At 47.3% G+C, this 15534-nt stretch overlaps 3 protein-coding genes across 3 annotated transcripts; 2 read left to right on the forward strand and 1 right to left on the reverse strand.

Moving 5' to 3' along the window:
• Positions 1–397: 397 nt before the first annotated feature.
• On the reverse strand, positions 398–2179 carry A1O9_05041 (uncharacterized protein; the record flags this gene model as incomplete). Its single annotated transcript, XM_013407327.1, has 2 exons — positions 398–2081; positions 2142–2179. 2 exons carry the CDS (start codon positions 2177–2179, stop codon positions 398–400), a joined length of 1722 nt encoding a protein of 573 aa, XP_013262781.1.
• A 7173-nt stretch (positions 2180–9352) lies between these two features.
• A1O9_05042 (uncharacterized protein) lies at positions 9353–10137 on the forward strand (the record flags this gene model as incomplete). Its single annotated transcript, XM_013407328.1, has 2 exons — positions 9353–9523; positions 9580–10137. The coding sequence occupies 2 exons, from the start codon at positions 9353–9355 to the stop codon at positions 10135–10137; spliced, it is 729 nt and encodes a 242-aa protein (XP_013262782.1).
• A 4054-nt stretch (positions 10138–14191) lies between these two features.
• On the forward strand, positions 14192–14734 carry A1O9_05043 (uncharacterized protein; the record flags this gene model as incomplete). Its single annotated transcript, XM_013407329.1, has 1 exon — positions 14192–14734. The coding sequence occupies one exon, from the start codon at positions 14192–14194 to the stop codon at positions 14732–14734; it is 543 nt and encodes a 180-aa protein (XP_013262783.1).
• Positions 14735–15534: the final 800 nt, after the last annotated feature.

The raw sequence follows: 15534 nt of genomic DNA on the forward strand, positions 1-15534 counted from the left end.
GACTATCGGCAATATGAATTGGGTTCCTTTGGCACTGTGAATGGCAGAGCAAATGGTACATACCTTGAAACTGTAGAATTTGTTTGCTTATTTTAAGGGCAATGCTTGTAAGTTGACATGCGCGGTCGACTTTCAGACTTTCTATGGTTCAGACTGAAACTATCATTCGACCAAGACATATGTAGTCCAGTAAAATGACCTATCTACTTCGATATAATGCGCTCACGCCTCGTTCTCAATTAATAGATAGCCTCTTTATATGGCTGTTAAAGCTGATTATGGATGTGGCAGTGTTCAAGCAGGTCCATGCAGCTGTCCCAATGACACCAACGACAATGACACCAACGACAATGATGGGTTGGTCGGCCGAAAAAGAGCGGAAAAGAAGTTCAATCATTTAGATGTGGGGACTTGAGATGTCTCCTGGAGGCATCCTCAAAATAACAATTTTCCCATTTGCAAGGCGATAATACTTCGCTCTTGAACTTTGGGTAGGTGGCTCGGTCTTGTTCCCTAGTGTTTCAGGAGCCGAGGACCGTCGTTGGTGACCAATTTGCGGAGGTTGAAGCAGCCCGGAACTGAGAAAATTGGGACTTTCCTCCCTCCTGCTGGAACTCGTTGTCAGTCGGCCTCCTTCCTCATGAAGGCCACAGTCTTTAAGGGCTGAAACATCATCTTTCCCCATCGTATCCTCCTTGACTAAAAAGGTCGTACTGCCATTCCAAGCACTACTCCTCTCGAAAATCAAAGTGGAGTAGTTCGCGGACTCCCGGCAGTTAAGGAGGTGCACTCTCTTTGGAGCAGATTGGGTTAGCCTGTCTGTGTACATATCGACCTTGACGACTCTGGATATGTGTCGTGGCGCCATTTTGCAGGTAGGCTTTTCGACCCCTGTGAAAGCATTCTTTGGCTTCGGTAGGTCAGTCCATACCTCGATCTCACCGCCAGTGCTAGAGAAGAAGACGCGATGTCCAATCTCGGTCCCAGATCGACATGCGAGTCTGATGGCGCTCTGATCTGTACGTGCTCTCCTCACTTTTGTCACCCAGCAGAAATCCCCGCACCAACACATTTCCTTCGGCAGAACTGGTGGTTTCGGATTGATCGAAACATTAAATTGAGCAGGCTTAGATTCCGGCGTCAGACAGCTAACATCAGAACTGATCTTAGGTGGATCAGGAATTCCGAGTGTAACATGATTGGCTCTCTTGGCGGATTGGGAATCTTCTCCCAGTAGGTGGGCGTTATTCTCTGGCGCGGACGACTGGCGCAGGTGGCCCGATGGTGGGGTTTGGAGGGAACCTTTTGAACATATCTGCGCGCTTCCTGAGTCAATTTTCCTGAATCTGCTATCTTTAGTGCTCAATATGTAGAAGCTCCGACAATTGAGAAGGTATTGTCTTCTCGGTGAGTTATCTCTCAGATTTTGCGGATTAGCTTTGTAGAAGTCATATTTCGTCACAGTTTCTACGTAAAAGGGTATCGTCCTGCAGAAGCAGAAGGATGGAGACGACGAGAATATGGACGCTTTGGGCTTGTCAGTCCACACTTCAACGTAACCGTCGCTAGTGCCGAAGCAAATCCGGTTGTCGAGAAGGGGTCCGGACTGGAAACACTGCTTGCACCAGCAGATATCTGGAGCTCCTGTCTCAGCATTTGCGATCGGTATTCCGAAGCGCCACGATCTAATATCATACGGACAGATATTATTAGACTCACGATCTGGCTTGATATTTCCAGCTTGTTTCCTGGAGCCAAATACGGTTGTAAGCGAAGCAGATGTGGTGCCGACATTCTGCCCAATAGGGACGTCGCTGTGTAGAGGCACCACCATTATATCTTTTTGCATAGCTTGAACGATTGGTATATCGACTGAAAGCAAATCACTTCGAGCCTCTTTGACGTAGGGCTGCGAAAATTCCGATATGGAAACGCCGTCTGCGAAATTTGACGGCAGTGGTAACTCTTGCGGTTGGTCGGTTGAGTGCTCAACCAATATGTCCGCTGGTGCAGCTGAATTGACTTCTGAATAGTCTGGTGGCGGATATTCAATTGTCGTTGTTGGTTGAGAAGACCTCGAGCTAGGTGTTGAGTGCAGGGTTGTGGTATTTTGTCGAGGTTAAGTTGTCTCATCATCTCACTCAAATGCAAGTGGCGAAGCCAATTCTTCGCTGTACATTCTTGACCCTTCTCTGATGCCCTGCCCTGATCCGTTGACTTCTGCAAGTAATATTCGCTCAATGATCCCTCCTTGATGTTGATACTATCGAGAGGAGTTTCAAATAATTTCCCTAGGTAAAGTTAGAACTCGAATATTTGTGGCCCTGACACTTAAAACTAGGAGGGACTTTGCAACGTTATTTGCAGAAAAATACTGGCCCAATGACTTGAAGGGCAAGCACTTTAATATAACGCCGTTTCGACCTTACGCGAAGTGTTTCGGCCCCGGGGTGTCGAAATACAGAGCGAAGATACGGTGCATGAACTCATGCAAGAGAGAGAACCAAGACATGAAGGAGGCTGGGTACTTGATATCGGGCGTAAGGTCCGTTGGTCCCCTGGTCGTGTACAAGGTTGGCGTGGATGAAATCTAAGATGCCACTAAGGCGCAGGTAGACCGTCTGGGTCGTCATGTCAATGCGACTGCGTAGGCTAATCGAGCCTGCTCTCCTCGGCTGCCAGTACCGGATACGAGCTGGTGAATCAAGGCCGTTCGACATTGGACAAGGATGCGCCAGGCTATCCCCGGTTTCAAGGGAAAAAGCAGCTGGAAAGTGAAAGTGGAAGTGTTCAACGTTCCTGCGGCGCTTGCCGAGCGGCTACAGTGCCAGCGTCGTTAACTTTGCCCTGTAGGTTTGCAGCAAGAGTGGAACGCGTCATGATCGTTTCGGTGCTATAGGCCCATCGGGAGGCTCCCCTCCATAAGCGGCCGCCAATACGTACTCCGTACGTGCCGAGAAACCTTCTAGCAGGGGAGAGACATTGCGTTATCCAGTTTCGGCCCCAACGTGACGAGTTGTGACCACGAGCCCACTTCAGTTTCAGCCACGTCCTTGCTTCTTGTGAACACTCACGCACTACACCTTGGGCAATCCCCCAAATCTACAGTACAGAGTATGGTCTGAAGTGGGGACAATGGGGATAATTTGCTAGAAGGCAGACACAGCGATCATGCGCCATTAACATGGATAGAATGGTATAATTTTGTCGCCAAAGGTTTCCGGAGCCACACATTCTGCATTACACCTCGACAGAAGGAAGCCACAGGATGTAGGGGCAGGGATTTGGCCAAGTTTTGCTGAGGCTTAGCTGAAACAGATGTCAGCTGCCATGGAGGGAGGACGATATAATCGATCGTTCCAGGAGCTGGATTGTGTCCCTTGCAGGGGCTCATTCGGGCTCCTGGTTGTCACCAATCCCCTCACAAAACAGAGGTTCAAAGCTACGGTTTCTGCAGTATTGGATTCTGGATCGATCAATATCGATGCCAGTGAAGATGATGAAGGCGACGATGTTAGCCAGCTTAAGCTAATGGAGTCTACACTTGGCGAGCGAGAAGAGTCGGCAAGTCGGTAAAACCTTGGCACGTTCAACCATGGTTTGCTCTGTATTAGGACTCATTACAAACAATATTAAGAGCAAAACTTTGATTAAAACATAGCTCTTCCACAGGTGCTTGCGCAGTTATATGTGATAGAGTTAAGGAGAGTTCGTGAAGGTCATCTCAGTCTGGCTCCTTCACTCTCAGTTAACGACACCCCATTCACGCCAGCAATATTAGGTGGGAGCATCACCACACAAATGAAGGAGCCATGTCTGTAGGCTGTATGCTTGGCTGAAGCAAATGAGGTTTTCACCCAGTATTGCACTGAAAATGTGCTTAGTAATAGAAACGAAAATGCTGCCTCGGGTTACTTGGTAAATAGGGGCTTCTTTAGAATCGGACCAGTTTGCAGCCCTTGTTGCTTCCCTTTTTGAAGTGCGACCTGAGGAAATAGCTGGCAGGAGCATCTGAGTCCGAAGTGGCCCTGGACCCCGAACGGCCTTCTGCGGATAGAATTTAAGGCAGTTGTTCCCTGTGGGCTTGCCCAGCTTTCTACCCACTCTCACTGCTGGTTTAACCGGTTGCATAAAGCCAGGTCATGGGTCCCTTGTATCTTTGTGTGACACCTCAGAGGCGCAGACCTCAGAATTCTGAGGTGCTTTATTTAGGTTCGATAGGAATATGAGCATAGTCAATCGCTCTTTGAGCAGAGGGAGCAGGTCGAGTTGATGACTGGCGGTGCAACGTCCACTGAACCTCCAGGGTCGCTAGGTCCTTTCCGTTGCAAAGGGCCATCGTCAATCAAAACTACTCCGACGCGAAATCTTCCAACTAATTTATCGAACCCCGGGCATAAGAGCACTTATGGTCTAGCCTTTTCTGAAAGGCAGGACGCATGGAAATCTCGCTACACACCCATCGCGCTCTTTCGTCCTCCCGGGGCTTGATTTTTTTCCCCCTCCACCCACCTCCCCCTCCAGCTTACACAACAGCCTTTAAATCCAGGACGAGCCGAGGGACAAACCCTCGGCGAATTCTGTATCCATAATCACAAGTAAGCTATCAAACAGAGACTCAAAGCTCGAGAGGTGTGTTTTTCTGGCTTACGGTAGGGACGCTGAGTCTCCTCAACATTTAGTTCGACCTCACTCGCCCCCACATAGCTCTGCGGCTTTGTCAATTGTCAGCGTATAGTTTGTATCGCAATCCTAGTCCCCAGATCGCAACCCAGTGTCAGCTCCATGATGACATTGGATTCCAAGTCGGCCGGGACAATAACGACACACATGAACGGAGAAGGAGTTCTCCTGCCTTTTCTTTCCTGGATAAATTACTTATCCTCAGCCCACACACAATGCCGTCATTCTCCTTAGGGAACAGATTTTCAATCCCCACATCATTGATGCCCTTAATTTGCATCATGGGGAACGGTATTATAGTAGAGCCGTTTAGAAAGATGGCTTGCCATTTCCCTCCTATTTTTCTTAGCTCAGCATCTGTTATCTTCTGTATGATGGCCGGCAAGTTAGGTCCGCCCATATTCACATATAAAATGTGGTCGGCGGTCCGGTCTTTTGGCACCGTCATTTTGACGGCATTTGTGGTACCTAGAGCAGGCTTTTTCATAGTGTAGGGTTGCTTGCTTCTAGATGCCGCTAGTAAGCAAACTAATTGAGCCTATATTCAGTCATGAAGACCACATAGTATCTCACCTTCTTCCTCGATAGCCTTCCGCAGCCGAGAAAGCGCATGCTTCTCTTCCTCACCGTACAATGGGGCAATGAAAACCTCGGAAATACTAGGAGCGAGTAAGCTTTGTCCTCCGGTTCTGTTGTCTGGCGCTCCGATGCCCAAGTTTTGCTAAGGAGTCCTTGTTGCCAAGCTTTTGACCTTCTCTAGAGAAGAATTCGACAACTCGCGGAGCCAGGGGTTCCTATAGGGTCCATCCCTCTATGAACCACCGTCTTTTACTGAGCGCCGACTCCCACGAGTCGCGTTCATCCTCTATAGTCATAGAAATATCTATGAGATATACGTAGTACTTCTTGGTATTCCGATACTATCTAAATATAGAGTTGATAGCTTCTAAGAGCTCTGCACTACTCGACTCATCAATATAACTACTGTTAATCTAGAAGTACTTCAGGCTATTTATATGTGCTTATCTTCCACAAAAATCGATCTTTTAATATTCGTCCTTAACCCTAACAGAATTCTCTAATATATCTCTAAAAGTGACTTCTTGGTTTAGAGCTGCCCCGGTATATGAGAGCACCGTATAGGCTAGGGCTTTAAGCCTAGGAAATTACGTCAAGCCAAGCTGACCGTCAACGTCAAAACTTAATAGGTACATATCGAAGACTCTTGTTTGCGGGTTAGCTGAGAAATGATGTAAGATTAGTGTGCAGTCGATGAAACCTGCCAGGTTTTGTGGAGAGAACCCGATGTAAAGCAAAGTAATTCTAGGCTTCAACAATGAGACGCATTTATAGGAAGAAGAGAGTCAGCACAAGCATCGGTTCAGCCTTGGGCACATAGCCAGCTCTGGTGACCTATTAAGTCGAATTCTGAAAATGCTTTAGAGAGATTGACATGGTAATTGGAGTTATCCTTATTAGTCGTGCAATACATTACTCAATCGGACTTTCCCAGTAGAATAGACTGTTTTCCTCGTTACTAGCTGGCGTAAGTAATCTAATTAACATCAGGGCACATGCTGATTGCCGATGTACCAAGGTAGTAGTCTTCTGTCTTGCTTGGACACATAGTTCGTACTTTGCAATGAAAACATGCGCACCAGTCACTGCGGCATCAGTAGCGGTCGGTACATCGTAATCTCACTGCGAAAGGGTGGTTGTGGACACCAGTTGAAAGATTCTTGCCAGTGGTACCGCAAATAGCGTAAGAACAGTGTGTGCGAGGAGCTAACATGCAACTTGACACCGCCCTGAGGAGACTGGATTGGCTGTGTGGGCTGAAGTGATATACCTAGCTGGTCCTTTTGTTCTCAGCAGTACGGGAGTTCCCAGGATTATTGATTTTTACTCGTAATATCTATTTAGCAGTCTAAACCCTCAAAGAGGGGAAGCGTGATACTCGTGCCGTCAAGACAGTACGAGTCGCTGTACACACCGCTTGCGTTGCAGGACCAAACAAGAGAGACAACCATTAGTCTACATTTCTTCTACTTCACGATGGACAGTCCGTTCGACTTACCATGGCAGAAAAGCCTGGCTATATCGGTGGCAAATTGCCAGAGAGCAAGCACTATCATCAGCATTCGGCCTCTACAAGCATCTACGGGGATTTCCGCGTTCTTCGGCCTCTGTACTAAAGAAGGTTGGACGAGTTCCCGGTGAAGCCAAGTGGACTTATAAATAGATAGGTTGAGCATTTACCCAAGCTTTCAAACTCGGTGAGACTCGTTCCTCCTCGCCTTCGGATAGGAATGTCGAGAATATAACCACATTTTTCTAGCCTTGTTCGGATACGTTGAGTGCAGGATTCGAACATCCTTGGGTATTAGCCCGCCGAGGCCAGTCCAGTGCACAAGGTGGTTGATCTGGGAGCCAAAAGATGTTTCTCGCTAACAAGTCGAGGTGACATAGCACCAGTTTCGAACCTTGAAACGAAAGGGTCGCATATAGAATAAGATATCGAATATTGTACTATAGCTCGATCTATTTGACAGTCCCAAGTGTATAAAGATCTGATTTACCGGAAAGAAAAGCAGGAGATGGTCCCCCACCTAATGGTCATGGAGTCTGAGACCTAAGCGTGGCAGGATAATAGAGGATTCGGGATAAGGCATGAAGCTGCCAGGCATCGGTGATCGATTCTTACAATTAACCCACCATGAATTCCATAAAGGGGTCACCACGTCCCCACCAATCTTCGAAGAAATCGTAGAACTTTGGCATTCGAACTAAATATGATCCAAAATTTGGTCTGCGTTCTGTTGACTGCGTGTCTTGTACTTGGTCAGCCCCTAGTCAAATTCGCCGGCCACACTTTGGGAGAGTCGAAGGATATTGTTTCCATACGGCGTATGAAATACAAGATTTTGAGGTGGGATTTCGTCGCACCTACTGACGATCTCTGCTCTTGACTATGTTGTTGCGACCATCCTCTAAGAAATGGATTTCTGAATTGGCCTGACTTCCTATTCATAGCGGAGAAAACTTCTACCACTAGTGCCAAGTGTTCAGAGAGTCGGTCATCAATGCCCAGCTTTGGGGCAAGTGTAGCCCATTACTATGGGGTTAAGGTTAGGGGCTCAACATACTGCTCAGGGAGTGCTCAGTAATAATTTTACGGAGCCAGCTTCGGTCCCTTTCTAGCTTCTGCGTTTTTCCCAACCAAGACCATGATAAACCTCAGCTTTCCGAGGGGTTTCATGATGGTGCGGTTGGAATAGATAGAGGCTGCAATGAACCCACAAGATTGGGTTTCCCAAGTGAGGTCGATGGCAAGCCCTTGACCCACCCAAGTACTTTTGAGTTCCCGCTAATCTTCTCTTAAAGGTCAAAGAAGTATGACTATGTCTACTATTGACCTTCAATAGATTGGATAACCCTACTGGGTGCCCACAAAACACAGCCTCAGCTTATTGCAAGCCTGAGGCTACCCTTTTGTAATGATTGACAGCGAAATAGAAACTAGGTACAGCCGACGAGTCACAACGCAGTCGTGCCCGCCTTGCCTTTGTTCTTCCTGATGCAGTTGCCTGTTTTCACAATTGACCTTGAGATCCAGATAGACGTTGCTAATAAGTACGAGATACTAAGGTACCTACCCAATAGGTGCCATACCAGTTCTATACCAGTTCTGAGTCACTTTGAACTAGTATTGGACCGGTTTGGCTTAGTTTTAGGTAATTTTCTCTATGCTATAATTTCTAATTTTTGACATATAATCGGGGGGCTCCTAGAAATTGTATGCCCGGAGGACCATCTGCGCTTGCCTAGGGAAGGTGTGAAGAAAATTTATCCGAGTATTTGGACGAACAACACCCTGGTTCCCAACCGGTTGAGAAGGATCACTCGTCAGCAAAACGGTGCATTTGTTGTAACAAATAAATCAAGAGATAGGGCAAACATTTGCTAAGCAAGTTCTGATGCTGGCTGTTTGTATCCGCCTGTCATTGACAAGCGTAGACAACCTGGGGGGAGCGTCAACTTTCGTGGCGCGCTTATCTGCCAAGTCTTGGATGCAGAGATTGGCCATGACTGTTCATGTACCATGATCGAAAGCCGTTTTGCATCTCTACTACACCGGTTAGCCTCACAAGAGCAGCAACCTTGAAACGAGGTTCGAATCCCCGCATACGGTGATCTGATCTTAGGATTGCTTGCTGACCATCTCGTCTACTGCGAGGCCAAATGCACGAACTTGCATAAGGCAATGCGCTCTCATATGCAATGTTGAGGGAATTTTGCTTTCCACTACTTCTACTGTGCCATTTCACGCCTCAACGTTAGAGTGTCTTTCTGCTCACCGGCCGACTCAATATGCAACCTTCATTGGTTCAGAATCGCAAACGCATTCAAGTTTGAACAGTTACGATGTCCGACAATGATCTGCTAGATACATTATGATATAATCTCCACGATGAGATTAGAAAAATGCGATCTATGCTCTACGGAGCCAACAGTCTAAATTTTCAGTCAGGCTGCGGTTACTTAAATGTTCCGCTTTCTCCTCGCTAAAATCTGTTCTTTCCCTACGTCTCGAACTAAGGTCGAAGTCAGAGAGAAGTCGGTGGTGTCTCCATCACTTCTAGTCAACAACTACGAAAGCCATCTAGAAATGCCGGCCTCGGAGCTGCCTGCCGACAATTTGGTCAATAAAATATCGCTCTATATCTCCTCCGAGGCTACTTCCAGAGACGAATGGCTTGGAGACAAATATCTCGAGTATACGTTGGCTCAGATTTCACTTAAAAATACTTCTGTGAGTGACGGAGTTACCTCCCTGAACGTATGTCTAGTGTCACTACAGGTAGAAAGCCAGGTTGTCGTTAACAATAATTCTAGGGAAGACTGATACAAAGCCTTGCTCATTTTCGCTATGACATCTGCTGTGGAGAGCTAAAAGCTAGAGGGGTCCGACAGTACCAACCGTCTGATCCCGGCCGATTTGCTCATCCTGTCAACTTTAGGTCAACTCTTCTGGGCTGGATAGGGTCTATCTTGTGCCGTGGAATGCCAGAAGAGCGAGGCGCTCTACCTCAAGCCATTATGCAAAGCTCACAATGCCACAGCTCAGATACCTTTCAGATCAACAATAGCATCGGTACGAACGCGGATTCAGGCATCTTGGTGCAACAAGACTCTACCAGTGAAGACTCAGCGTCGGAGGAAACCGAGGGGGAAATTTGGCGGTATACGGCGACGTTACACGAGCTTACAGCAGGCAAGGCTTCTGTGCCAATCTACACGGAAACCGCCATCTGCGCTGATCCAGCCAAGTTCAGATGCGAAATTAAGTACCGTGGAAAAAAGGTTTCTGGCGAGGCCAGTAGTAAAAAGAAAGCAAAACATCGAGCTTCAAAGAAGTTATGCCAACTTCTCAACATTGGAGTAGCAGACTAGCGTATATTAAGCTTTCTAATACCTTACATATTGATTTGCATTTTCTAGTGTCTTTTCTTAAGCCTGAAGCATCAATCTTACGATCTAGGTAGCCGAGTGGGCTAGGGACTAAATAAAGCTCGCTAAATATTCAGGATCGAAAGGGGAAGGAAGGGCATATTCTAGCTCTAGAATATTAGGTAGGTGCATGAGACGATGTGGACTCGTTGTAAGCCTAGGATATGACCCGCCGTTTACGACGGCGAAAAGTGGCACCCTACGTTGGTTTTGTCTGCACAGGCTACATTTCTATGTGCAAACCCTGTCTACATACCCAACCCCTCAGTCTATCCAAGGAAGCAGAGGGAGAGCAACCCATCAGACTCGATTGCTCTGAACGTCCAGAATATAAGAGCGATTTCAATGGTTATGAGGCATGCAAGAACTCTTGAAATACGTGAAGGTGAGGGCAGATATCAACCTAACGCAATCCTCCAGCGCATAGGTGTGTTTGACAACTTTTATGTGCTATTCGAAGCCTTGGCAAGCCTCATTCTTGACAAGCAGCATGCAAAACAATTGATACCCTTAGTTCCTTTTTCACCAGTTTTTTCTCTAAAGTGGTTCCTGAGCCGGCCCTTCCCTTTGCGGACACCTTGCAACAGTCTCCCCAAGCGCCGAGGATATGAATCGGTAACGCTTTCTCAAATCTGCCAGAGTTCAACTAATCTAACTATGAACCATGGCCGACAAGATTGGGTACGGAATTTTTACTACCGTACAGTAATAGAAATTGATATACTTGCTACAGCAAATTCCGAAACTGCTCTCTCTGGCACTGAATCTGTTTGACAGCTTCGCCCAGCGACATGTTGAGAAAGCGGATGTCGCTTGTTATCTGAACCGCAGCTCTCTTGCCTGTCGGTGCCATTGGAGAAGGAGAGCCTTAGGTTGACTCTCCACTGATTGCGCCCTAGAGTGTTTTCTAACCAAAACCGTCTCTAAATTCATCCAATGCCCATTTATACCAGATCATCCCCAAATAGGGGCGACCTTGGAATTGGAAAACTATTCAGGCGTGCAGGTTTGCTCTCGGTTGATACACTGTGGACATCGAGTTATGACATCTGTTCATTGTACCTGTCACATCTTTGCGGAAATGTTGGCGTGTCAGTACTAGATAGCTGGCGAGCTGCTCTCTGCTGTCGGACTATATCTGCGGAAGCCTGATAGGCCCAAAGCGCAAAGTGGACAACGATAATATTGAAGGTGTTGTCCCCTTTTTCTCGCTTCCCAGTCCTTGGATGGCAAAACGTAAACGAAATCTAGACCGACAGGCGCCAACGCGAGCACAATTGGAAGCTGTGGATGCTTACCAGCCCATTATATGTTTGATTTTTTGGATATCCGACCTCGAGCTAGCACAGCGAGTCGGCGGGTGAGAAAGGACACCTAATGCACTCTATGGACGCGTGGGAGAACAATGCTGAATTTAGATGATGGTTACTCCGTACATAATGTTAGAGAAGAGCAATATTTTTAGCTTATCGATAAGCATAGAGACTAAGGAGCCTAACTAGACGCCCTCCGAAAATCGCACTGAAGGGACCTCAAGCCCTCAAACCAGCTTCCCCGGTTGTGGCATTCTCGTCCTATCCAAGCAAGGTTGTCCGACGGGGGAAACAGGATAAAGTTGTTGCGGGCAATCTCCCAAGCCCGCGGGAATGCCGTCCATATCACAGTCTGGGCCACTCAGCAAGAGCGTCGTCTTCGTTGGATCCGCGAGTATCTGTATGCAGCTCCACAACTGAATATTGAGGGGCCACATTGATGGTCCGTATCCGCTCCAGGTGAACGGAGACATGCCGGTTCAATTCATTCGGCACAGCTCTCAAATTTCCAATTGGTGATAAGCAGTGTACTTTTTAACACTATAATCACTACGGAATGCCACAGAATAGCTTCTAATCAATGAAAATCGTGCGGTCGTGATGTCCATTAAATACCTCTTGCTATAGTAGTGTGCAGAACCCGATACTATGTATTGAACACTGGTACTATAGCAGATAGATGCAGATGTCAAAACTGCGAATTCTAGGCACCGACTCTATTTCACTGCGGCGTTTTCTTGGATCAGCAGAGCCGCGGATCAGCAGATCAAGGATGGCAACAAATTTTCAGCACCCACTAGTTCGGAGCACGGGGTCATGATGACCGGGAGGCACGCAATTCTAGCATTGAAGCTCCTGGATCTGACGATAACAACTCTCGAACTTCTCAAAAGCTATAACAAAAGCGTCCTGATCCGACTTATTCGCACTTTGGCATAGTTCCCGCACATGCTCAAACAACGCTGTACGCAGCCTCCCAAAATCCCGAACCAGATCACCAGATGGCAGCAACATCTTGTCCACAGCTCTAGCCGAGCGCTGCACATGGTGATATTTTTGAGCCATGCAGATGGAAGGCCTGTTGCTCGTGACCAGGTCAATTAGCGTGCCGAATTGTGCGTCAGTGGGGCTGGAATCGTTGTTGAACACGAGGAATGACGCGCATCGTACGGCAGAAAAAGGCGAGAGTGGACTGTCTATCTGTGGGAAGTCGCGGAGTCGTGTTGCTGAAGCTGGTGTTAGGCTTCGAGCAGGATTTCGTGGGGGTAGGATGACGGTGATATGTTTGTTGTTGAGACTATGCTCGATGCGCTGAATGGCTTTTCGTAGCGAGTCGGGGCGGCGAGCATCTAGAAGGCGGAATTGAAAGTGCGAGAATCTGTCCAGGAAGAGCGCTGAAACCTCATTGACGGCATCATCGGCGCGATACTCGCAGAGAGAGTGGTAATTTGAGAAATGTAACGACGTAACTGACCCATGGCTGTCGATTTCGATCTCGAATACATTTTCATGGTAGAGAACAGAACTGGCTTCGTCTCTGAGCTGCTTGCAGGTGTAGAGAATTTTGACATCGATTGTAAATGTCGTTTCGTGATGACGCAAGGTGATTGGCTCGGATTGAGTAACAATGTATCTGAGTATTCGGTTACGCAGCTCCCCTGGCAGCTCCAGCAACCGGCTCAGTGGGTGTGATGCTTCGTGCTGCGGCGACGCAATAGATGGCGTATTAGTAGACGCCATGTCATGCGTATATTGCTAGTGTTCCCTAGTGTAAGGCGCCAACATCAGCAGGAAAAATGGTCTTGATGTGTGAGAGCTGCGAGAGCGATAGAGACAGGGTGCGATACTCGGCGGCTGGAGGCTCGCTTGACGACCTGCCGGAAATGGGCGACCTAATCTCGGTAACTACTAGGGTGCAAAGTTTATTAATTAGACGACAGGTGCCGATAGAGGCCGATTTTCCAATACTCCCAATAGGGGTTGGGGAAGTGGAGTGGAAACTAAGCCATTCTCCTTTGAGCCAATTTTGACATCCCTTCTTTCTTATGTACTTCACTTTCGACTGCGCAGTTATCGGCCGTTTTCGAAGGACAAGGAGGAGCACACCTTTGCCAATATACTTGAAGGAGACTGGTCGAGACACCGCAGTTTTGAAGATGTTTACCCCCTCCAATATGGTTACCACAACCCATTGCCTACCTGCCTACAGCAACCAAGCACTGCCTGAATCCCCGAAGGATGCATGATAATGTCAATCGTATAGGTGTGCAAGAAGAAAAATACAAAGAAGGCAATCTGGTTCACTATGATGGTGTGGCGCAACCGATACAGGTAGGATTACACGTGGGCCGCAAATCTCATTGTCATTAAGACCCGATCTAGGAAAAACAACTTTCGTGAACACACTATATGGGACCAGAGTGTTACTTCCCAAGGAGGCTGACGGCAGTGCCATGGATGCGCATCTTGATAACGATGTGTGAATCAAGTCGGTTACCCTTGTTGATTCGTACCGGGTTCCAAATGCGGCGTGAAGCCCCTAACCTTGAACAGAAATGGACATCGATAATGAAGGGACGTGAATCTCCTTGACGATCGTCGACATGCCCGGTTTTGGAGATCAGATCGATAACAAATCCTCATTTTCCGAAATCGTGGGCTTATTCTAACGCCAATATGACAATATGCTGGCGGAGGAAGCGAGGATCAAACGCAATGCCAGATTCAAGGACAACAAGGTTCATGTACTGCTTTACTTCATTACGCCGACAGGACATGGCCTTCGCGAGCTGGACATTGAGTTGATGAAGAGACTGTCACCATGTGTCAATTTGGTCCTAGTCACTGGCAAAGCTGAGGCTCATACGCCAGAAGAACTGCAAGAATCAAAGAGCTTAATTATAGCAGACATTGAGCACTACAACATCCCTGTCTATAAGTTTCCAGAAAACCTGGAAGAGGATGATAGAGATACGATTCAGGAGAATACTGAGCTGCGGAATCTCCTGCCTTTCGCATTTGTAGGGTTAGAAGCTCTTGGCGCGGGAGAACCAGCTCCGCGAACTGGAAGCGCGCGTGCAGAGAGCTCATGCTGGTACAATGACATTATGATCTCTCACACATCCATCACTGCATACACTATATCTGTCGACGTGTTAGGAACGAAGGCTCATAGAATGGAAAAAGAAGTGCTATCAACTCTATATTGCACTATCGAAGTAGCTTAGCCTAACAATCCTTTAGAACAGAAACACTTTCGTGAGTTATAGCGCAACGAATCCTTAGGCTAAAAGCGGTATTTATTAGGCGACATTAAATGGAGGCTGGGATATATTACTAGGAGGCTGACTCTTTAATTACGGTAAGTATATGTCATGAATGGCCATGACGAAGGAGTACTAAGAGGCACGTGACTAGCTACTATATCGCTTGTGAGAAGCGTGCGGAGCTCTTACAGCTCCTTACGCTTTGAGTCGATGTCGATATTACCTATATAGATAGATAGGAAACCTTCCCTAGACTCTTTCCGAATACGCTCCATCCCAGCCCGTGACAGTATAGTAGACAACTAAAGACGTAAGTTTTATATAAAAGGGCTAGAATACTAGAGTTAAAAGGAGGCGATTTTACCTTTACTTAGCCTACAAAATTCTATTCCGTAATTCTAGCCCCTTTCTTCAGAAACCACTAAGTAAAGCTAGGATTCTGACAGTAATATAAAACGTCCCCTAATTAAGGGCTACTTAACAGCTAAGGCTAAGCTCTACGGTCCTTATTTTAAGAATATCCAACTGGGCAAACAGTTCGGCAGAGATTACAGTAAATACTTGTTGAGGCTAGACACGTCCAAATTCCAGCTAAGCCGCAGGGCCGAGTAGTCGGTTTGACGGAGGCAGAGTCGGCGGAAGGCTACAAAATCTTGATGGACAGTGTGGCCGAGCGGGCGGAACAACGCGGACATTGTCTCCAGGATCCTAAACTTCACTGAAAGCGCGGAAGTACCCGCGAGCGACATCAACGAAGCCGG

Source organism: Exophiala aquamarina (assembly GCF_000709125.1).
Source record: "Exophiala aquamarina CBS 119918 chromosome Unknown aczIA-supercont1.3, whole genome shotgun sequence".
In the NCBI taxonomy this organism is placed as follows: Eukaryota; Fungi; Ascomycota; class Eurotiomycetes; order Chaetothyriales; family Herpotrichiellaceae; genus Exophiala; species Exophiala aquamarina.